We start from the raw sequence: 24,631 nt of genomic DNA, 5'->3' as shown, positions 1-24,631 counted from the left end.
TGAGGAGATAGGTGTGAGTCGCCTGGCTGGCCCTCCCTGATAGTTGAGAGTCACATCCTTCCTTTCCCCGAGGTGGTCCCTGGGAGGAGTGTGCAGATCCACCCTGGGGATCGAGCTGGGCAGAGGGGTGGGCACCACAGCAGAGACAGGCCTCAGTGCAAGGCCCTCCCCCATCGCAGACTCAGTGGGCGACTACAGATGCACTCTCCATGGTCCCAGGTTAACTAATGGAGTGGGCCTCGTGGTAGGGCCCTGATAGGGTTGTGAAGGTCGGTCATGGGGCTCATGCCTGTCACCCCAGCACTTTTGGAGGCCATAGGAGAGGCCACCGCACTCCACTATGGGCAACGGAGTGAGATTCTAACTCAAAAAAAAAAAAAGAAGAAGAAACACCACCTGGTTTTCAGTGAGCTGTTTCCATGTCTGCCACCCTGACTTCCTGAAAGCGGCTCATGGATAGGGACAGACTCCTTTTTGTCTTTGTGTTTTCCTCCGCCTCAAGGAGCCCCAGAAGGGAGGAGGGGAACAAAGGAGCTGGAGAAGAACAAAAATGGTACACTGTTGTGGAGACCAAGAGAGAAAAGTGTATCGAAAAGAAGGGAATTGTCAGCCATGTCAAGGAGGCCAAAGAAAATCACAGCCATGCAAGGGCAGGGGATGGACAGTCAGGGGCCATCAGTCACTGTGAGTTTGGGAAATGATAGAAGCCACCGGCAAGAAGGAAGTTGCAGTGAGCTCTTCATGCCTATAGAGTCGCAGCGTTGCGAGTCCCTTCCATAACTCTATTTTTTTTTTTTTTTTTTTTGAGTTGGAGCCCAGACTGGAGCACAGTGGCACGCTCACAGCCACCCCAGCGTCGACCTGCTGGGCTCTGGCGATCCTTCCACCTCAGCCTTCCATGTAGTCAGAACTACAGGCACACACTACCACGCCCGACTAATTTTTTGATTTATTGTAGCGATGAGGTCTTGCCAAGGTGCCCAGGCTGGTCTCAAACCCACGGGCTCGGGCAATCCACTCGCCTCGGCCTCCCAAAATGCTGGGAGACACTGAGCCCAGCCCATAACTCTTATTGAATGGCTTTTATTACTGGTGGCACAAGTAACTCTGGCATACATCACTTATGCTCCCTGGGTAGGTAAATAGGTATATAGGTGCAGGAGTATGTCACCCGTCCCGCCCTCTGCCGTGATCCTGTGTTTACAAAAATAAATAAAAGCAAACGGTGTAATAAATAGCACCATAGTACCCTCATGCCGGTTGGTATGTGGTATTTTCTGCAACCAATGTTAGTATCACGTGCCTTACTGATTATGCAAATTACCTGCAAGAGTGGTGTGACAAGGATCACTCCCACGCCAAAGAAAACTTGGTCGCTGCTTACGAGTGACTTAGAAACTCAGCAGGGCTGGACAAGATGACCGCAGCCTCTCAGGATAGCCAGTTAGCGCCAGGACCTGGCTGTGTGGTCCAAGGAGCAGCAGTTTTGGTGTCACCTGGAACCTGGTTAGAAATGAAAACTCAGGTCAGGTGCAATGTCTCACGTCTGCAATCCCAGCACTTCAGGAGGCTGGGGTGGGAGGATCGCCTGAGCCCAGGAGGTCCAGCTTGCAGTGAGCCGTGATCATGCCACTGCAATCCAGCCTGGGTGGTAGAGCCAGACTCTGTCTCTAAAAAAGAAAAAGAGAAAAGGCCAGGTGTAGTGTCTCACACCTGTAATCCCGGCACTCTGGGAAGCTGAGGCAGGGGGACTGCTTGAGCCCAGGAGTTTGAGACCAGCTTGGGCAACATAGCAAGACCTTGTCTCTACAAAAATTTTTTTTTTTAATTAGCCAGACATGGTAGCGCACACCTATAATCCCAGCTACTTGAGAGGTTGAGGCAGAAGCATCATTTGAATCCAGGAGGTCAAGGTTGTGGTGAGCTGTGATTGTGCCACTGCGCTCCAGTGTGGGTAACAGTGTGAGACCTCAACTCGAAAAAAAAAAAAAAGAAAGAAAGAAAAAGAAAAAACCAGAAAACTCAGAACCCCACCCCATATGAAGAATAACAATCCGGAATAGCTGAGACTACAGGCGCATGCCAGCATGCTTGGCTATCATTTTATTTTATTTTTGTAGCGACAGGGTTGGGCACAGGGTGAGGGTCTCACTGTGTTACCCAAGCTAGTCTCACGCTCCTGGCCTTAAGGGATCCTCCCACCTTGGCCTCCCAAAGCTTTGCAATTATAGGTATGAGCCACCACACCCAGCTTTGAACACCCGTCTTAAGGAAAATCTATATTTTTTCAGATAATGTCCAACTCTGAGATGAAAGACTTGTAAGGAAGCTTAGAATTTGCTCACCATCTAGTGACTCCATTATTTTGAACTTGTTTAAAAGTTTGCCGGGAAATACAGAAGGCATAACTCACTTTGCGGGGACCAGCCTTTCAGCTAATCATTCAGCTCATCAGACATCTGGCGGAAGCAATATGGTGTTTTGCTTCCGTTCTCCCGGGACAGCCAGCTTCAATCAAGGAGTGGCTTCCCTAAGCTCCCAGGGACAACGGCCCAAGAGTGGGGCACATCCTGGCTCCTTCCGCAGTCCTGGACATGGGGACGTCTTCTTACTAATGGATTTGAAACACAGCAGGGCCCCGAGCTAGCAGCTTCCCTGGGGAGTCCTGACTGCATCAGGAATGGGAGGTCCCATTTAGAAGGGCTTTTCTCCCGGTTGGCAGTTGCCTGGACACTCCTTGTCAACTGGACTTTCTGGATTGGCTGAATCTTATATGCTGCCACGTCTCTCTCCTCAGTTGGATTGAGTCTGCCGTGAGGTTGCAGTTCAGCCAGCAGGGAGGTCGAGGGCTGCTGGCCTCATTATTTTCTTTCCTGTGCTCTCGCTGTGGCATCCGCTGGGGATTATTTCCTCCATTTTACCAGCAAGGAAGGTGTCCCGAGAGCCTTCCTCATTGCTTCCTGCATTGGTTTCCCGGAAAGGGAAAGTCATTTCTGCTTCCCCTGATGTCACACAAAAGCAATGGAGTGATTTCCCAGAACTCTTCCAGTGGTTTCTTTTAAGAGGCAGAACAAAGCCAGGGAAAGGCATGGGGCTGACACACACAGAGCCCTGGGCACGTCCTCAGCCATGCAGGCAACCTCATCGTCTGGATCCCACAGGGGTTGCTACCAGGACCATCTACAGGCGCTCAGCCAACCAGGTCCTCTTCTTCCTTCTGCCTTTAGTTCAGCCTCCAATTCTCTTCCTGAGGAAGGCTCCATGTGCCCTCCATGCCAAAGGAGGACCCTGGTGATGCACCACTTTGTTCCTTTAAGGCTCCTCACAGAGCCTGTCACTATGCATCAGTTGTGTGATTATTTGATGAATGTCTGGCTCCCTGCAGGTTCTGGAGGGCAAGCCCTGCTGGCCACCTAGTCACCGTCCCTACACTCAATAGCTCATGGCCACACAACATAGATCAATACGTAGTCTTTGAGTGAGTGAAAATGAAGGTGCTGGGTTAGGTGATTCCACAGTCATCTTCCTGCAGACTTTGAGATCATCTGTGAGAAACTAGGACACACCTCTGCCCTAAACCCAAGCTTGTCTCTTCCTAGTTCAGTGATTCTCAGCCTTATTTCCTCATGGATTCTGTCATCGAGCCTTCTTGATCACCTTTATTGCTTTTCTAAGGCTGGCCTGGAACCATCAAGTCTGAGTAGTTGGTTGGGAGCGTGCGGTGATGTCTTCTTTTTGTTTTTTTTTTGAGTTGGAATCTCTCTGTCGCTCAGGCTGGAGTGCAGTGGCATACTCATGGCCACCACAGCCTCGACCTGCTGGGCTGAGGCGATCCTTCTGCCTCAGCCTTCCAAGTAGTTGGAACTACAGGCGTACACCACCACATCCGGCTAATTTTTTGATTTATCATAGAGGCAAGGTCTCACCATGTTGCCCAGGCTGGTCTCTAACCCTGGGCTCGGGCAATCCTCTCGCCTCAGCCTCCCAAAGTGCTGGGATTACAGGTATGAGACTCTGCACCCAGCTTGGAGATGTCTTCTTAATGATGGCTCTGAAACACAGCAGGGTCCTGAGCTAGCAGCTTCCCTGGGAAGTTCTGACTGCTTCGGGAATGGGCTGTCCCACTTAAAAGGGCTTTCTCTCAGTTGGAGGTTGCCTGGACATTCTTTGTCATCTAGACTTTCTGTATTGGCTGCATCTCACCTGGTGCCTAGCCATCAGCAGAAAAGCCACGAGTCAAGGTGGCATCTGACCAATGAAACCAAACTGACATTAGCAGCAATCTCCAATTTAGGGTCTTCAATTATTGTCCCCTTTCTCCCTCCCTTTTCATTGCAGAATTACTTAAAATATGAATTCAAAGGGGAACCTATAGGGGGGTGGAGTTTACACGAAAGAACACAGCCCTAAGTGCAACTCTGGACCAAGAAACACTTCTGCCCTTTACCTCCCAGCTTCCAGCCCCAGTAAGTTTTCACTGTTCCTTTTTCTCAGCCTCTTGCTCATAAAGTCATTTATGAACCAGGTGTGGTGACTCATGCCCACAATCCCAATATTTTGGGAGGCTGAGGTGAGAGGATCGCTTGAGGCCAGGAGTTCAAGATCAGCTTGAGCAACAAAAGCAAGACCTCATCTCTACAAAAAAACAAAACCAAACAAAAAAACAGAAAAATTAGCTGGACATGGTGGTGCACTCCTGTAGTCCCAGCTATTTGGGAGGATCGTTGGAGCTTAGAAGATCAAGGCTACAATAAGCTGTGATCATGCTACTGTACTCTAGCCCGGGCAAAGGAGTGAAACCCTGTCTCAAAAAATAAAATAAAGTCTTTCCTTTTTTTACTTTGAGTTGGAGTCTCACTCCGTCACCCAGGCTGGAGTGCAGTGGCACACTCATGGCCACCTCAGCGTCGACCTGCTGGGCTCAGGCTTTCCTTCCACCTCAGTCTTCCAAGTAGCTGGAACCACAGGCATGCACCACCACGCCTGGCTAATTTATTTTTTGGTTTATTGTAGAGACAAGATCTCGCCAAGTTGCCCAGGCTGTTCTCGAACCCGTGGGCTCAGGCAGTCCTCTCACCTCAGCCTCCCAAAGTGCTAGGATTACAGGCTTGAGCTATCACGCCTGGCCTATAATAAAGTCATATTCAAAACTACTCCTTGATGTTACCCTTGGGCCCCTGAGCAGAATGATTTATCCTCAGAGCAGATCTTGCTGAGATACTCTTTTATAAAACCAAAGAGTGTGTGACCTGTGCTTGACCTTATACCTGTCACGGCGGACTGCCTGGACCCCGCTGTGGAAGCCCCAGGCTCAGCTAACCTGGGCATCGCCAGACTGATCTCATCACCATCTTCGAGAAAGATGCCGGGTTATGCTTTCCGTAATTGACAGCTTCTCCTGACCTTACAAGGAGAAGCAGGGTGATTGCAATATGCAGGTCCTCCAGGCCTTCTCTAACCTGACATTTTCAAGTGGCACCCAGAGGAAATGCAGGCAGTGGCGTAACAGGTAGAAAAAGATTGTATCCGCCCACTGAACTCCATCACACTCCTTTTCCTAAACCCAGCTTGGAATGATGCCGCCTCCCTGGCTCCCTGGAAGGTCTTGCTGTCATCTTGGCACGGGGGTCTTCTTACCCAGCAAGAGGAGGTCATCTGACATGAACTGCAAATGAGCGAGACTGGATTTCTCGATTACATGGGGTTAGGTCCTCGTGTGGAGCCGAATGTTCCAGATTTTCCGGTATAGCTTCATGTCACACAGGCTATCTTATTATTGGGCTCATGAACACACATGGCTTTGTTAGATCGCATATCCCGATTTGGGGCTAGGAAAATAAGCTCGTCCTACGCATGGGCCGATAATGATCTTGTGTTCACAGGGTGTTTGACAGCGGTTGCTTCCCAGGCTTATCTAGGACCCATTTCTACTTTCACCAACACGAGCAGCCAGCCCTGAAGAAGGGCTCGGCATCCACTTATCAGCCACGAGTGTGGCCTATCTGGGGAGAACACTTGGGAGGAGAGACGTCGTGTGTTTTCCAAATGAGAACTTGAGTCGGAGGAGCCGTGTCTGGGGCAGCTGTGGGCCAATCCCAAGAAGAAGTGATGAAACATCCCGGCCCAGAGAGCCACCCTCTGCGTGAGGGGGAATTCTGGCCCTGCACCCTCACACGCCAGCCTGGCTCTCCCCACTTCCCCTGCCTCCCCCCAGGCACACAGAGCCTATGAGCCTTTCCTGGACCGGCCTTAGAAACATCTGGGCTCTCCTGGGAGCAGGGACTCAAATAGGCTCCCCTGCCTTTCCAGCAGATTCTGCACCCAGACACTTCCTCAAGCGCTTATTCAGTCATTGCTTGAGTACCCCTGAGGATGGGGAACTCACTATCCCTTAAAGCACCCCACTCCATCTTCAGATACTTTATTTGTGTTGAATCTAAGTCTCTCCCAGCTACCTCCGAGCTGGTCCTGGTTCCATCCCTGTGACTACTCTTCATAGACACAGGTTGTGGAAACTGAGCACCGCAGCCCTAGAGGCATGGAAAGACATTTCGCATAATAGGGAAGCCACAGGCTCGGGACCCAGACGGCACGGCACTGAGTGCCATGCTGCCACTTCCTCGCCTCTTGGGACGCCCTCGTCTCTTCTGTGAAATATGGTTCCTAATAGTAATAGTACCTGCTTGCTAGGGTTGTTGCCAGGAGAAAATGAAAGGAAAGAATGAAATAGGGCCTGGCGCAGTGCCTCGAGCCTGCATCCCGGCACTTTGGGAGGCCAAGGCAAGAGGATTGCCTGATCCCAGGGGCTCAAGACCAGGCTGGGCAACTTAGTGAGACCTCGACCCTACAGTAAATCAACAAATTAGCCAGGTGTGGTGGTGCGTGCCCATGGTTCCAGCTACTTGGAAGGCTGAGGCAGAAGGATCGCCTGAGCCCAGCAGGTTGAGGATGCGGTGGCCACTGCACTTCAGCCTGGGTGACAGTGAGACTCCAACTCAAAAAAAGAAATGAATAAAAGAAATAGTACCCACTTCCCAGGGTTGTTGCCAGGAGGAGTGCTAGGAGCTGTGGGTCTTCAGAATGTATTCATGAGTTTTAGGGGCCTCCGGGGCCTTTTGTGTCCGGAGGGCCATCCTTTACCCTATGACGGAATTCCCACCCAGGCACCTCCTCAAACGCTTATTCAGTTCCTGCTTGAATACCCCTGCCGATGGGGAACCCACTGCCTCTTAAAGCGCCCACTCCACCTTCAGACAAGTCTGCTTTTGGACAGCGTTTATTTGTTTTGAACCCAAGTTGTTCCTGGATACTTCCTAGTTGTTCCTAGTTCCATCTCTGTGGTCAGGCAGGAATCACCTAACCCCTCGTCCTCAGAATAGCAGTTTAGATCATGTGAAAATCACTGGCGTCACCATCTCTGCCTGTACTTTTCCCTCATTCCATGAGACTTATTTTTGTCCCAAGAAAGCATCTTTGGTTTCTCCTAAGGATCATGGAATGACGTGGTTTCCAGTTCCTTCATTCTCGTGACCTCTGTCTCCCGAAGGGCCCCTGTGCTCACAAACGTGACTTAGCCATCTGTGCACAGGGTCCTTGCCACGTGCCTGAGATGCAGAGACAAGAAGACACAATGAGACCCAAGGACTCTCGGTTAGGAGGGAACGGCATTCCAGGCGGGGGGAACAGCATGTGCTGGGCCCACCGGCATGAAGCCAGAGAGCTTCAGACGCCTGGTAGATCACTGGAGCAGAAGGTATAAACTGGGAGACACAGGACATCCACATGGGGAAGGCGGCAGGTGAGTGTTGCCGGCAGGTGAGAGTCACGGGGTGACCTCAGATGGGAAGTGATGCGCTCCAGTGTGTACTTTGGGGGAGCACTCTAACTGCAGCACAAAGATGGCCACACTGAAAGTAGGGAGACCTGTGAGCCCAACAACCAACACCAAGGAGCCAGAGAGGAAGAAAACAAATCACGGACCCAAAGGCCAACAGTGGCTCTCTCAGGGTGGTGGGACAGTGAGTGATTGCCTTATTATTATTATTATTATTATTATTGTCTTGATTCCCTTTGTTTTCTAATTTCTCTGTAATAAGTGTTCCCCTGGTTTTTTTTCAGTAATTGGCATGTATTATTTATAGAGCAAGAATAATTTATGACATGTCTAAAGATACCTCAGAACCAAACCGGCAGGACTTGGTGACTGGGTGGGAGGAGTCTAGAAAATCAGATTTCTGGCCTAGATGCTCAGGTGGGGGCGTGACAGGGACACGAAGAACAACAGAGCTCTTTGTAGGGAGTCTGATGGCATCACTTCCATGTGAAATAAGGCCCACAGCCTGCTTCGATTCCACTTGATCTCCCGGCAGCCTGCTTGGCAGCCTCTGTCCTCTGCTGCAGATCCTGAAACTCACCTGTCCGTTACACACCCACCTGGGAAGAAGACCCCAGGGCAGCCACGGCCCCCCCACTCGTGACAGCAGTAGCTTTTATTTAGATAAGTTGTTGTTTTGTTTTGTCTTTTGTTTTTGAGTCGGGGTCTCACTATCACCCGGGCTGGGGTGCGGTAGCACGATCACAGCTTACCGCAGCCTCGACTTGGTGGACTTGGGTGATCCTTCCACTGTATCTGGAACTATGGGTGCACACCACCACACCTGGCTACTTTTTAAAAATATTTCTTTGCAGAGATGGGGGGGTCTCACTACATTGCCTAGGCTGGTTTGAACTCTTGAGCTCAAAGTGATCCTCCCGCCTTGGCCTCCCAAAGTGCTGGGATGACAGGCGTGAGCCACCACGCCCGGCCTAGAGGATAAGCGTTGACACTCCCTCGGCAAATATTTCCTGAGTGCCCGCTGTGTACTCAGTGCCAAGACAGGCCTTAGTGATAAGACAAGGAAAAGAGCAGACACTGTCACTGTCTTCAAAGACTCGGCCTGATCTGAGAGCCAGATATGCAGGTTTTACAGTCACTTTAAGGAACAACATTTCAAACTAGGGGTATACTCCAAGGGAAAAGGAATGTTTCCAAGAAGACATATCACATAGGAAACTTCTCTGGTCTGGGCGCTGGGGGGAAGGATCCTCAGGAAAGAGATACTCTGGCTCAGAGCTGAAAGATAAGTAGGAGGGAATTGGGGAAAAGCATTCCAGGCAGAGGGAACAGCATGCGTGGTGGTCCAGTGGTGGGAGGAAACATCCCATATGTGCATCTTGAAAAGAGAAGCCAGCCAGGTGCCACGGCTCATGCCTGTAATCTCAGCGCTTTGGGAGGCTAAGGTGGAAGGATTGCTTGAGGAGTTTGAGACTGGCCTGGGTAACATAGTGAGATTCCCGTCTCTATGAACATTTTTAAAAAATCAGCCAGGCATGGTGGCACACACCTGTAGTCAGTCTCAGCTACTCAAGAGGCTGAGGCAGGAGGATTGCTGGAGCCCAGGAGGTCAAGGTTGCAAAGAGTTAGGAGCCGCACCGCACTACAGCCTGGGCAACAGAACAAGACCCTGTCTCTAAAAAAAAAGAAAGAAAAGCTGTTTTACTGGAGTTGGGAACAGGCAGTGGGTGGATAGATGGGCAGGCCCAGACCCCACAGGGCCTTCAGGGGAAGCCATTCAAGGTTCCAGCAGGCCCGAGGCGGCCAGTGAACCAGCCCCTCCGGCCGTGGCCTAGTGGAGAGCCTTCCAACTGGCGTCTCCCACGGTCACCATTGTCTTGCTATGAGAGGCCATGGCACTGAGGCCTGCTAAGACGCTCCCCTCGTGCCTGGGCTTGGGATTTTCTCTCCCGCTTCTGTAATTAGCACTGGGAACACCCCCTTCCCAGCAGACACCTCTGAAAGTGGCTTTGCAGTTCGGTTTTCCACTTTTTCATGTGCATTCGTTACCACTAATGTGTGTACAACTTGCTAATTAATGGAATCATTCGGATCTGAAAACATCTTGTTCTAATGGGAGGCTGCAAAGCACTCTCATTAATTCACAGGTAAAATTATTCCAGCTTTTCTCTTCTTCCCTTCCCCCCACCCCAGCTTGGCTTAATAGCTGGGAAGAATTCTTCTCATTAGCCTTGTGAAAATCACTCCACCAGGGCACAAAGAATGGGGGACTGCCTGCGGGTGTGGGGAGAGGGTGATCCAGGCTTTGTTTGCCCAGCGGTGAGGGCGGTGGGTAAACCCCAAGATGAAATCCCCACACCACACGCACTGGGGAGGCTGGGAGAGACACAAAAAGTGGCACCTGCAGTGTGACTCCGAGGGGGCGTCCACTCCTGTCCGTGTCAGACGTGGCCCACGGTATGACGCTGCACGACTGGCCCAGCTGAAGGAGGGAGGACTGCCCTCTCCACCATGTCTCTCCTAGGATATGAAGACCCAGTGCGCTCGCTGTGGGCAGGAATCTCACGTGATTCTCTTGGGGTTGGGTGTCATCTGGAGAGGACACTGGAAACCACCTTCCCGCCATTTATAAACGAAGACTTCTTTAAATGAGTAGCATTCTCAGTGTGTTATTTATGGTGCAGTCAAGCTTATACGTAAGAGGGCTCTTCTCCCCTTTAGACAACAGTGCACGCCTACAGACACACTGACAAGACCCGTGTGCCCAATAGGATTTTCACTGACTCTTTTTTTTTCCTTTCCTGAAGTGATCCGGTACTCCTTAAACTTTTTTTTATGGTAATACGTACGTTACCAGATTTAGCATTTTAACCATTTTTAAGTGTACAGCTCAGTGGCCCTAGGTATCTTCACGTGGTTGTGAAGGGTGGTGATGGCTCCCAGCCACCGTCTGTGTGAGTTGGGAGCAGGCAGTGGGTGGGGGGGTGGGCAGGCCCAGACCCCGCAGGGCCTTCATCCTAGAATAGGGGAGGCCATTCGAGGTTCCAGCAGGCCTGAGGTAGCCAATGAACCCAACCCCTCTGACTGCGGGCAAGTGGAGAGCCTTCCAACTGGCGTCTCCCACGGTCACCATTGTCTTGCCATGAGAGGCCATGGCGCTGAGGGCTGCTAAGATGCCCCCCTGATGCCTGGGCTTGGGATTTTCTCTCCCACTTTTGTAATTAGCACGTAGAACACCCCCTCCTCAGCGGACACCTCTGCAACTCACTATACAGTTGCAGCTGTCACCACCGCCATCTTTAGAACTCTTCTTAGTCCCAACCTTAAGAGGTCAGTAAGTCCCTGGCCGTCTCTAGCCAGAGCGAGTTGACTTTGACTGTGCTGAGACGCTGCTCTAGGAGAAAAAGATGCCCGGTTATCTTCTAATGTGATCATTACGGATGAAAACAACACGTTCATCCCCTTGGAAGTACAGCATCTGGCAGGCCTTTCCTTCGGCTGTGTCTTCAAGGCAGATTTGGAGTCAGGCCAGCCTGGGTTTAGATCCCTACTCCGTCACTCTCTGGCCTGCTCTGTCACTCAAGCCTCAGTGTCCTCGTCTGAAAAACGGGGCTTGTGAAACCTCCCTGGCAGAGCTGCTGGGAGGGGGACGGGAGATCACATCCACACGGCATCCAAGATGGCGCTAGGTTCCATAGGTGGGAGCCGACATCCTCGCTCGCGTTGCTGACGGTGACTCTGTCCCTGCAGGTCTCCAGGTGGTTCTGAACTCCATCATCAAGGCCATGGTCCCCCTGCTGCATATCGCCCTGCTCGTGCTGTTTGTCATTATTATCTACGCCATTATCGGCCTGGAACTCTTCATGGGGAAGATGCACAAGACGTGCTACAACCAGGAGGGGATAACAGGTAAGACGGGGCCACGTGGTGAGCGCCCCACAGGCCACGTGTGGCTGTTCACCGTGCTTCTGGGCGTGCTGCCACTATGTGACCTGCGGGACCAGAGAAGCTGCCGTCGTTCGAATGCCAGGTGTCCATTCTGTGGTTAAGGGGCGGGGCAGAAATTGGTATTCCTTTCTCTCAGTTCCAACGTTGGTTTTAATCTCTGTTAAAATGGCCAAATGCAGGCCAGGTACGGTGGCTCATCCTGTAACCTCCGCACTTTGGGAGGCCAAAGTGAGAGGACTGCTTGAGCCCAGGAGTTCGAGACCAGCCTGGGCAACATGGTGAAATCCTGTCTCTACGAAAAATTTTCAGTTGAGCCCCGTGTGGTGGTACGTGTCTGTAGTCTCGCCTGAGCCCAGAAGGTCAAGGCCGTGGTAGCCGTGACCCTGTGACTGCACTCCAGTCTGAGTGACAAAGTGAGACTCCATCTCAAACAAAAGCCAGATGCAAACTTTGTTAGCACGACCAGACACTGTTTAAATGAGCTACACAATTTGAGAAACATTGAAAGAATAAGGAACCTATGTTTTGTCTGTCAACCACCTTTTGAGCCAACCCTAAATTCAAAATCAGAACTGACCTGGAGACTGTGTACATGTCTGCTCCATCAGTGCTTCTGCCTGGTTTGAGGCGGTTCTGACCTGACCCAACTGATGTTTTTATCCTAGGGTTGGCCCCGGCTTCTCGACAATTAAGGTTTCTGCTTCTGCGTTCACGGGTAGAAGCCCCAGGAATCCTATCCGGGTAGAGGGGGAGGGCTGCGGAATCACCCCCTTGCTGGCAACCAAGCTTCTTCTTTCCAAGGAGAAGGCTCAACTAAACCCCGGGACTCCTCAGTCCTTTGCTTTTTGAGCCTTCTCTCCTCACGTTCCTACCATAAATCAATGCATTTAACAAGCAACGCTGGCTCATTAAGCACTTCCCTGAGTAACACTGGAGTTTCTGGCTTGCAGGATACGCTACAAACTGCTGCTTAAGTTGCTAATATCTCAGCTTGACCTTTTAAAAAAAAAACCACTTAAACAGAAATTGACAAGGCTTTTAAAAAGACGTAGAAAGCAGTTTCACACAAAGAACGTGTTTAAAAAAATGTATATCCCCAGCCCCCAAGGGGTTAGCAGTGTTAAATTAATATGATTTATGTGTTTTTTTCAAACAACAAGATGCGTCATCTTAGTTTTTGGTATCGTGGCAGAGAAAGGGGAGCATCTATCTGGAGCATTGAAGGAGACCTCATTTCTTTCCATCTGTACTGTGTCTCATTCCCGTTCAACCCAGGCATTAAATTAAATTTGAACCCTCTCGCTTTGGGGTCAAGAGGGACAGAATCTATACAACAAGGAGTGAAGTTCATATTGAGAAGCCAAAATAGATTACTTGGTATGGTGTGATCTGGTTTAACCGGATGGATTGACTGGATATTTGCAAGGTTTCTAGGTCATGGTGACATGGCCATAGTCCGAAAAAAATAAATAAAAAACAAAAATCAAGCAAATAAAAGGAACCACACACGAAAAACCTATAAGCCTATAGTTACAGAATCACACAGTTGTTTTCACTGTTTTTATGGAGAATCTATTTAAGAGGAGAAAGTTTTTTCACCCTAGAGAAAATTTCCAAATTACTTGAGTCGTTATTGTATAAAATAAACGATCATTTAAAAAAAAATAGAATCCCTTTAGAATTAGAAAAAAGCAAGTCTGGCCCTTAGCTAAAATTCTGAGATACTCCATCTTGTTTAAAGAAATACCAAATGTTATAATGAATAATATGTTCCCCTTTAATTCGTATCTTTTCTTTTATTCAGTTTGATCTGTAGCTCACCCAGAATTCATGCATCTATATTAATTGTGTGACCTTGTTGTGTTCATTTTAAGACTTTCTTTAGAGCTGACTGTAGCGTATCTAAAGTTTCTGCAATTGTGTTGAAATGATCAGTGACCCACTTGACCCGAACTCTTCATTTAGTCATAGACATACGGAGTCTCGAAGATTCCCCATCAATCTGGCCATGATTGGTGGTGTGGCTTTCAGCAACAAAATGGGGAAGAGTGAAATGGTGAAATTCTGCCATCGACCAAAGATGGCAGCCCCACCATGCAGTTAGATGTCTGAAGCTAAGGAGAACGGCTCCAAATATTTTGGGTGACTTCTGCCATCCTAACGGGAAAATAACCAAAGTGTGCTTCTTTCAAGGACCTCTGAGAATAGGCAGTTGTGAATATTGGTTGAAAGTCATGGGCTTTGTAATCAGGCCTCAGTGGTTTCGGATGCCCAGAAAATGGTGGATTTGGTAGACAAAGAGAACACCACGTGGGGAGTCCACCTCCAAGCCACAGCCAGAGGGTCCAATGTAAAGGCTGCCTCAAACACTGAAACCTTTCGTGGCTTCCTCTGCTCTTAGGACAAAGATCAGAATTGGCCTCCTCAATTGGAGTGACCAATTTAGGATGGTGTTGTCTACCCTGACTTGAGAGCAATCAGGATAAGTAACTGAGAAGTTGCTTGCCTCCTTCAGTGAGGCTTATCAGATTATCTGTGTCCTTGTCCCACAAGTTCCGAAGAGAAGTAGGCTTCCATCCTGGAAACGGCCATGAGCCAGGAGGGTCAGGGTGTCAGAGGACACCGAGAGCCATGTTCTAGAGAGGAAGTTTACCAGGCTCCATGGGAAGGGGCACCTCCCTCTTCCGTGTGGACCAGACTTCCTTCTGGGGCCAAGGACACAACTGCAGAAGCCTTTACTTTGAAACACTCCGTAAGCAGGAGCTCATTTCTAAACCTGCCATCTGATGACAAGCCAGGGAGCCTTCCGTCACTCCCAACAGAACAGGACACCACTGCCATCGGGGGCCCTTTCACCCACACAGTCACCGATGCGGATGAAGAGGGAAAAACATGCAGGAATCTGGACAAGTCCACGTATCCATGGAAGAGAAGCCCCCAGACCTGCAGACTTTGAAACCAATCCCTGACTGTTTTGTGTTTTGTATAGCCTTTGCAATGGGCGAGTCTTAAAAATGTTTTAGATTTCAGAATTTGGATCGAAGAATTACCCTGTTTTCTGCCAATGGAGATGATATAAAAAATGCTTTGTGAGTCCTTGTTATAATTTGTAATGGGCCTGACATCAAATTCTTCTTTTTATACTTTGATACTATTTCACAGAGTGTGAATTTTATGTATGTCTAGATTTCAGGACACATTGGCTGTTGAGCCAATGTTCCTATAAAGCCTGCACAAGAATGCAATGGAGCTGGTCAAGTGAACGACGTCCTATTCTCAGCTGCCCTTCCAGTGGGCAGTGCCTGGTGAAGAGGGTCTCGGAAGAGGCAACTTGTCCCTAATCCCTGAGACATCTGCAAGGCGCCTTCTTGGTTCCTTAACAGATTCATCACCATATGCCGGTACCTTTTGTTTCTGGTCATCCCATCTGTTTGATGGTGCCCTGTGCCAGGTCACTCTGAATAGCTTCCCAAGCACAATAATTACCCCTGAGACTGGCAAAGAATCGGCTGGCCAAAACCTAGAAATGAAATCATCTTCATTCTATTCACACCTTAAAGTTGGGTCCTTAAAAAAAAAAAAGGAACTGATTTTTGTCTTTGGTGATTTCTCCTTGGAACTGCTAACTGGGGCTCTCCCGGGATTTCCTGTTTTTGTTAGAGTTAACTGCCAACAGGAGAGATTTCCCAGATCTCTCCTCATCTTCGCCTCCGTTATTTTACCGAAAACTTAATTGGAACTTTCCAGAATGACTCTGCCTCCCTTCATTTCTGTTTTAAAACGTAGAGCCTGAATTGCTTTGTTCCCTTCTCCCAGCTCATGTCCCTACCCTCCTCTCCAGGACCTCATGATTCTGCAAAAGAAAGTCAACACATTTTTACGTGGACATGAATGTCCCCTCACCCTACAGCGCATGTCTCCGGACCGGCTGATTTGTGTGTGTTCACATTTTTCAAGCGTTCCCTTTAGTGCTTTTTATAGATACCTATTTTTACCAGATCGTCACCGCTTCTTTATTGTTCTCAAACCTTTTTTTATTGTTGTTCAAGACAGATTTAAAATAGCAGAGAGGCACTGGAGCCTTGAGACCATCTCTCTCAGCCCCGCCCTTCCTCTCCTGTTACTGAGATCACATCCCCTTGATGCCATTTTCTTTTTCAGAGATGTTTGTAAAGTCCCCCAAATATGTTTTCCTTCCTCGAGGACACTCAGAATTCACTTTGGCAGCCTTCCTGTCATCCTCCTTTGTGCCGTTTCAGGAACTGAAAGTACAGGGACTTTTGTCAGGTGAGCAGCCACAATGGGAAGATTCACTGCATCTTTACTAAAAAGCAAAACATGAGCCAGGCTCAGTGGCTCAGCCTGTGATCCCAGCACTTTGGGAAGCCAAGACGAGTGGATTGCCTAAGCCCGCGGGTTCAAGACCCACCCGGGCAACTTGGCGAGACCTCGTCTTTACAAGAAGTCAAAAATTAGCCAGGCGTGGTAGTGCGCATCTGTAATTCTGGCTACTTGGAAGGCTGAGGCGGAAGGATCGCCAGAACCCAGCAGGTCAATGCTGGGGTAGCCGTGAGCATGCCACTGCATTCCAGCCTGGGTGACAGAGTGAGACTCCAACTCAAAAAAAAAAAAAGCAAAACATAAGGAGAAAAATGCAAGTTTCTCTTTTGTTTGGTTTTTTTTACTACTCCTCCATCCTATCTTTCTGATCATCCCAGCACTTTTATCACGGTCACTAAACATGTTCCTCTAGAAAGCTATGACTAGAATGGGTGAGAACCCAACAGAAATTACGATCTGTTTGGTTCTTGGTCTTCCAGTCGCTCAACTCTCAATGTTTCTGGTGCTTGTTTTCCTCTTTTTCATGTATCCTTTAGGTTTGGGATTCGCTTTTTAGAGTCCTTCCCTTTTAAAGCCTTACATCTGAATCTCTATGGATTTCACAATTTCAAAAGTCACAAAGAAAATCGTAACCAGAGGACAGCTTAGTTCAGCTACATGAATGGAGCCCTCCTGGGAGCCAGACCTTGGAACAAGGACATGGTGTCAACATTGTCATTCCTTCTAACAGTTCAGGAACCAGTAATGCAGACCTTGACACAGGACTCACACAAGACCAATCATAAGCCGGGAGGCAACATGATTCATAACGGCCCAAACCTGGAGACAATCCACGTTCCATCAGACTGGTGAATGAATAAACATGCAGTGAAATACACTGCTCAGCAATAAAGAGCACTAGACCATACTGACAGATGCCACAGCACGAATGAGACCCCAACATTATGCTGGGTGACAGCAGATGGACACCAAAGCCTCGTAGTGTGTGACTCCATTTAGGTGAGGTTCCTGGGTAAGGCAAAACAATGAAGATAGAAAACAGACCTGGTTTCTAGGGGCTGGGGATGGGAGCAAGGATTGGCTGCAGACAGGCTCACGGAGTTTTAGGGGGCGATGGCAGTGTTTTCAGACAGATTGTGGCAATGGCTGCACAACTATGTAAATTTACTAAAAATAATCGAGCTGCACATTTACCCTGATGAATTCTAAGGCATGTAAATTACAGTTCAATAAAGCTGAGAAAGCCGAGACAGAAGAAGAGGAGGAAGAAGAGGAGGAGGAGAAGCCATTACTGCCACTGCTACCAGGAAGACACAATCGGGTGTATCTTTTCAACCACAGCACTCAATTCCACTCTCCTAAGAATTATCTCTAAGTTAAGGAATAATATTTCTCTTCCTGTCTTCTTTTTTTTTTTGAGTTGGAGTCTCACTCGGTCGTCCAGACTGGAGTGCAGAGGCCGCTCCCGGCCACCGCAGCCTCCACCTGCTGGGCTCCGGCGATCCTTCCACCTCAGCCTTCCAAGGAGCTGGAGCTACAGGCGCGCACTACCACGCCCGGTTAATTTTTTGATTTATTGTACAGATGAGGTCTCGCCAAGTTGCCCAGGCGGGTCTCAAACCCGCAGGCTCAGGCCATCCACTCACCTGGGAGTGAACAGTTTCAAAAGTAAAGCCACAAACTGAGAAACGGCCAATCAAGCAACAGTTTTCAACACAGCGCCTGTGTCCCACAGGCAAAATCATCACACTGGTGATTGTTTTGAAACATATGAAACAAGAAAAGTTCCTAGGCAATCTGCTGTCTCGAAATGAAGAAACGACAAGCAAATTCTCTTTCTGGGTGCATATTTTCACTGTAGTCAGAGGCAATTATTTGTTTGTTAGAACTGAGGTCTCATCTGTCATTGTTATTACTTTCTTGCTTTTTTTTTTTGCTTGTTTTTATTTTTTAATTTTTTTAATTTTTTATTAATCAATATTTTTTATTATGGTTTTGTCAAAGCTGACACGAACAATGGAAAAATATCCCATGCTCATGGATTGGAAGAATCAACATTGTGAAGATGTCCATCTTACCTAAGGCAATCTACAAATTCAATGCAATACCCATTAAATTACCAGCAACATTGTTCTCAGACCTAGAAAAGACAACACAGGAATTCATATGGAAACACAAAAGTCCAAGAATAGCCAGAACAATTCTCAGCAAAAAAAAAAAAACAAAGCAGGTGGTATCACAATACCAGACTTCAAACTTTACTATAAAGCTACAATCATCAAAACAGCTTGGTATTGGTACAGGAACAGGCATATAGATCAATGGAACAGAATTGTTATTACTTTCTATGAGGACAAGGCAATGTCCTTCATTTCACAAACGTCTGTGAATCCCATGCGATTATTGCCTTCAACAGCCAGGGCCAAAACTTTCTTAGTATTTTACCATAAGGGAAATTCTTAGATCAGCCAAGCCTTATTTAAATTTACCAAGCACCAGACATGGTGGCTCAGGCCTGTTATCCCAGCACTTTGGGAGGTTGAGGCAGAAGAATCACTTGAGTCCATGGGCTCGAGACCAGCCTGGGTAACACAGCAAAAACTCGTCTCTACAAAAAAGAAAATTGCCAGAACTGATGGTGTGTACCTGCAGTCTCAGCTATTCAGGAGGCTGAGGCTGTGGTAAGCCGTGATTGTGCCTCTGTAATTCAGCCTGGGTGACAAAGTGAGACCCTGTCTCAAAAATAAAATAAAAATTTACCAACCATCTCCATACCAAAAATATAAACCACATCTTAATCCAGTAGTTTGCTGGTAGCTACTTCCTGCATGTGGAATTTGTCTAAGCACTGCTTTTAGCCACAGACAATGTGTGATACTGTTTGCTGGAAAAAGCCCCGTTTGTACCTATGAAGTATTCTCCCTGTTCCCCACCACCACTCTGTCTTGATTAGAGGTCAAGACGTGATTCTTCTCTTCTGAGCGGTGTTCATGCTGGAGAGCAAAGGACAGACTGCGAGGTCCCACGTGCCAGGCACAACACAGGCAGTATGTGCTCTCACAGACTGGGCTGAAAACGGCTGCGGGTAATGCTTTTCCCTGCAGCCAGGCTATATTTTCTGTCCTTCATCTATAGACTGTTTCCCTGTAAAGTGACCTGTGTCCATGGCAATGCATCTTGTCCTGTATATAATAGACCCATGAATAGTCAGAAAGCATCATTGGATGGGATCGGTCAGCTAGTTGTGGGAAGGAGTCTCCGATCAACATAACCCTCACTCTGAACCCTGGTATTCCAATGGCAGTGTCTGTAGATACTTTATCACCAAGCAAAAGAAAATATGGACTTCTTATCATTTTCAGGGACAATTTCCACTTGAAATAGTGATGTCATTCTGTTTTGGCTGACCCTTTGACCGTGATACTGTGTTATAGGCAGTAGCCTTCCTGTCTTTGAAATCCACTCCTGAGGTTAAAATACCACTTTTGCAACAACTAGTTGAAAAGCTGACCTTTCAGTTAACAGCAGTCTAAAATGAACACCTAGTTTTCTACGTTGCTTAGGTCACAGGTGGAGGAACGGATTCTATGGTGTTCTGCGCTATGGCTGCCATGATTTTTTTGCCCGTCCCCTCAACCGTGTCCTGCCACTTTTCTCTCTGACGCCTTTTCTTCTTTCTCTGCCTGTCTCTCTCCCTCCTTCCTCTCCCATTTACTCTTCTTTTCTCCTGGCCCCTGGAGATGTTCCAGCAGAAGATGATCCTTCCCCATGTGCGCTGGAGTCAGGCCACGGGCGGCAGTGCCAGAACGGCACCGTGTGCAAGCCTGGCTGGGATGGGCCCAAGCACGGCATCACCAACTTTGACAATTTCGCCTTTGCCATGCTGACGGTGTTCCAGTGCATCACCATGGAGGGCTGGACGGATGTGCTGTACTGGGTACGTAACGGAAGGTGGCCAGATGGAGGGTGGGGGACACAGAGGTTGCAAGACATTCCTTCTTCCCTCCTGCCCGTGATCTTGGGGTCACATCCCCATCTTCATGGAATGGTTGATGAGAGTATCTTTGGGTTTTTTTAGGTCTTGCCTGAGAAACAAAGCATGACCTTTTCACCCTAATGAGTCCCTTCTCCCTACCCACCAGTCTTAGAAAAATGTCGTCATTCAGCTTGTCTGACCTTAGTGCAAAACCCTGGCTGGCACGTGGTGGATGCCCTGTGGGTGGGCTGGCCAAGCCTGGCACGAGAGTTTCATTCGGCTCCTCCTCCCATTGTAGCGTTCTTTCTGCTTTTATCTTTTTCTCTCCTCTTCCCCCAAAAGAGACCAATGAGGCTGAATTATGAATTCTTAGAGATGAAGAGAAAAAAATCAAACCCAGTCTTTTAAAAAGAAACCGTGTAAAGAAACCATTTGTATTGAATTGTGTAGCAATTACAGCATGCTTTTCAATTTTCATATTAATTTCATCTTAATAGAGTAGAAATAGTCCATCAGACTAATTCATTGGCATTGTTTTGACTTCTATCGACTCACGCTGCTGGCTATGCAATACATACTTAGAAATCTACTTCTTGAGTGCCAGCCAATCAGTAGTAAGTCCTCATTTACTTGAAAGATGCCCCTTTATTATCCAGCTGCCAATAGTTCTTCGCCGACCTCTGAGCCATTTGAGGTGCCAGATTTTTACGCAGCCTATCCCACGAGCAAATCTACACTCCATATTTGAGCCATCTCCATTCTGGCAAAGTCAAGTCCATTATTAGGAAAAAATCCAGGAAATACAGTCTTTGTCGTATCTCCGACTTCAGCATGAGAAATGACTTGCCAGGATCCAGCGTTGTTCTCCAGAATCTGGGCGAATACAAGCAGGCTTCCAGTCTTAAAAATACCATCTCCCCCAGAGTTTTGCAAACAGTCAAATTTATTTGGCCATCATGAAAACAATCTGAGAGCCTGCTCAGGGAACATGTCTCCAAACCAAAGCAGGGAAGAGTGAGAGTGAAGTGAATGGCTTTCTGCGGAGCAGAGCTGCCAGATAGAAAGACAGTAACGCCAAGAGAGGTGTTGACTTCCTGAATCAGAACGAAGAGTTTCATAGCAGTACAGAGATGTGGTGCCCAGGATTCTGTTTTCTCATTTTTTTTAAGCACCATGTCCTATTCTAAAACCCTCTTTCCCAGTTTTTATGTTATAGTCAACATGCCAAAGCCCAGTTGCTTTGAAACTTGTACTTCTCTAGAAATGATGACTTGGAATTTGTCCAGGTGCCTTGTAACCAGCAAACATTGAGAGTCCTTGCATGCCAGGGGTGTTCCTAGGCTCTGGACTCAGTCATCAATAAGATCCAGTCCAGTCTAAGAAGCCCTGTCTAGGGAAGTGAGCTACCTTCTAAACTGAATAATGGCAGCTTGGCTGGACCCATGCCATGGCAAAGTTGCTGCGTTGCGATACTTCCAAAAAGAAGACAAAGGTCAGAACCCCTCTACCTCAAACTAAAATGAAATGACGGAAAACATTTCTTGGGCTCGTGCTCCATAAGAACTTGATTTTGAACAATTTAAGACAGAAGGAGTCGGACGCCTTACTCATAGGCAAATTCATTTTATTTAGCAAAGCCAATCAAATTTCCCAGTGGCCCTAGGATTAATTGTTGCGTGAGACCGTGCTTTGGGGGTTCACCCCCACCTTAAGTTGCTATGGAACCATCCATGGCATAGAATTGTGGGCGGGTGGCAGGGTTGGGGTTTAGGAGGAGCAGGTATCACATCCTTTGCTAACGGCCCTGATGCATGTTTGTGATCTTTCTCCATCACTCCCTCCCTCTCCCTCACCACAAGCCACCGGTGCCCCACCAGCCAGATGTAACCCCAAGAAACGCTGTCATAATGACAGCCAGAGTGGGGAGTGACAAGAAGCACACAACTGCAACTAATAATTTTCGGCAGCTGTGTTGTGCTTTCTCCCCTGGGATGTGTGTGATAGAGCTCAGGCTGGGACGGGGAAAAGTGTCAGAGGTGAAGAAACAATCCCAGGCTCATGGGACATGCCTCTCTCTGATTTTCCCAGCATCTTTCCAAAATGGCCATGTTGTGTGTGTCTGCGTGCACGTGTGTGCATGTGTGCGGGCACACCTACATGCCCATACACACACCTGAAAGTGAAACAGAGCCTCCTGCTTGGGTATTCATGATGGAAGCACTTCCTAGCCCAATGCGCCTGTTTTCTGACAATGTATCTAATTGCTTTGACCTTTCTCTGGCCATTTCTTCCTTTTTTCCTTCTTCTTCCATCTCCCTCTTTCTTCCTTTCCCTCCAGCATCCCTCCTCCTTAGCCTCTAGGCCTGTATCTCAAAACCACAGACTCTCAAATCTCAACGTGCTTTAGCATCAAGCATGGGGCTTTCTAAATATAGAAATACCCAGACATCCCTCCAAGCCATTGAATTAGAAGCTCCAAAGTTAGGGCCCTCGTATCTGCATTTTGAAAAAGCTCTCCAGGTGATTCTGATTTCCAAACTGGAGTTTGAAAACCCTAGAACTCCTAACACATAATACTAGTATGATGCTTTTGAGCCCGTCTAGGGAGATAGTTTCCAAAGAGACTGGAGACGTAAGGTCTTCATTCAGAAGAATGAATTTCAAGTCCAAAGGGCAAGTCTAAAGGACTTGGGAAGGAACAACCAAGGTTTTCAGATATAGCAATGAATAGAAACCCCACAGCTGAGTTCATTTTAAATCACCAAAAAGCTGGACAGATGTTCCTGGGGAAAGAATAGGTGGCCAGGCACAGTGACTCAAGCCTGTAATCCCAGCACTTTGGGAGGTCGAGGCGAGAGAATTGCCTGAGCCCATGGGTTCGAGACCAGCCCAGGCAACATGGTGAGACCTCATCTCTACAATAAATCAAAAAATTAGCCAGGCGTGGTAGCGCACGCCTGTAGTTCTGGTTACTTGGAAGGCTGAGGTGGAAGGATCGCCGGAGCCCAGCAGGTCGACGCTGGGGTGGTCATGAGTATGCCACTGCCCTCCATCCAGCCTGGGTGACGGAGTGACTCCAGCTCAAAAAAAAAGAAGTCATGAAAGCATCAGAGACACAACTGGTCCGTCACTGGATATGGTCTGGGATAGAAGGACCCAGGGGAGGTCACTAGCAAATGGCAGACACCTCCTTTTATTGTGGAATGTCTATTGTCAGAGTGTCTTTCTCTTTTCCTGTGACATCCATTATCGCATTCCATTGTTGTGGTTTTGAAGGGTTAGTAGGCTAAAAATGAAATCGCACTTTGTCAAGTAATCCTTGAACATTGCCTCATCTATCAAAGACATTAGCCATGCATTGGATTGAGGCTCCAAGAGGCTGAGCAACTTTCTTAAAACATTTCTTCTACCTAGTGCCCTGTTCAAGAATTCTGGAAATGACAGAACAAGGTGAGGTGGATGCTGAGGATTTAGAAACTAAATTCAAACTCAGATGTGGGGTATGGTTTCCTTGGGCAATTACTTCTTAAGCCAAAGCTTCACCATCTACTCTCAGAAAGCACAAGCCTCTTTTAAAATGGGTGAGTAGGTAGGGGGTGTATGATTGGATAAAAAGCACTGGCCTTCTTGGGAGCAATGTAGTACAAAAGAGGGGAAAACCCGGTGTTGGCTAACATTGCTATTGGTTTCCATTTCCAGTTTTAGATGTGTGTTTTTTGTGTCTTGTGTTTTTTTAACTAAGCGTCCCTAGTCTTCTGCATGTCATTCAAGACTGCTTGTCTTCTAGGGTCTAGGCATGTGCCTTTCCAAAGGCATAAGGGGCTGCTGGGTCAAGCTGACTATAGGACTCTCCCTGTAGGACTCTCAGACATGGTCTTGAGAACTCAGGGCAGTTTGAAACTCTGAGTATTACCCCTTTTATACCATACTGGATCACAATTAGGTAGCACAAAATCCATGGGTTAAATATCCTTTCAGTGCTGACTTTGTGCCCAGCACTTGGGATAGCCCCATGCACATGGGAAACAGAATGACATGGTCATGGACCTGTGATTCGGGACACCCAAAGAGGGTTACGTGTGAGAAAAGTGGAAATGGGGCGGCGGTTTGAGTAGGCGTCACACTAGAAGACGTCTTTCTGGCTCTTTGGAGATCTAGATGCCGGATTGATTCTTTATCGAGAACATTCTGTTGACCTCAGCTCACCCAGTACCCTTCTAATTAAGGCCCTCCAAGAATGCCACACGTTGCTGGAAGAGGCTTTGCAAACACAGCCCTGAATCCACACTCCTCCTCACCCCATAGGGGTCCCATGTCACCGTCTTCCTACCACCACTAGTGTCCCCCATTAGTTTCTCCATATTCAGTTTTTCTATCGATTTAGAATGAAAACCATGCTTCAAAATAAGAGTCAAGCCAGGCTCGGTGGCTCAGCCTGTCATCCCGCGCCTTTGGGAGGCTGAGGTGAGTGGACTGCCTGAGCCCACGGGTTCGAGATCCGCCTGGGCAGCGAGACCTCATCTCTACGATAA

General features: G+C 48.1%; 1 protein-coding gene across 1 annotated transcript in view; it reads left to right on the top strand.

Moving 5' to 3' along the window:
* Positions 1-24,631, top strand: part of CACNA1C (calcium voltage-gated channel subunit alpha1 C) — a 636,553-nt gene that overhangs the window by 396,866 nt on the left and 215,056 nt on the right. Inside the window, exons 5-6 of the mRNA XM_021711663.1 lie at positions 11,585-11,743; positions 19,864-20,060. Coding sequence (XP_021567338.1) covers positions 11,585-11,743; positions 19,864-20,060 — 356 coding nt within the window. The remainder of the gene's footprint in view (positions 1-11,584; positions 11,744-19,863; positions 20,061-24,631) is intronic.

Source organism: Carlito syrichta, unplaced genomic scaffold, assembly GCF_000164805.1.
Source record: "Carlito syrichta isolate Samal-C Ts95f unplaced genomic scaffold, Tarsius_syrichta-2.0.1 Scaffold302444, whole genome shotgun sequence".
Lineage (NCBI taxonomy): Eukaryota > Metazoa > Chordata > Mammalia > Primates > Tarsiidae > Carlito > Carlito syrichta.
The sequence above is the reverse complement of the archived record's forward strand: the minus strand, read 5'-3'. Positions and strand labels throughout refer to the sequence as shown.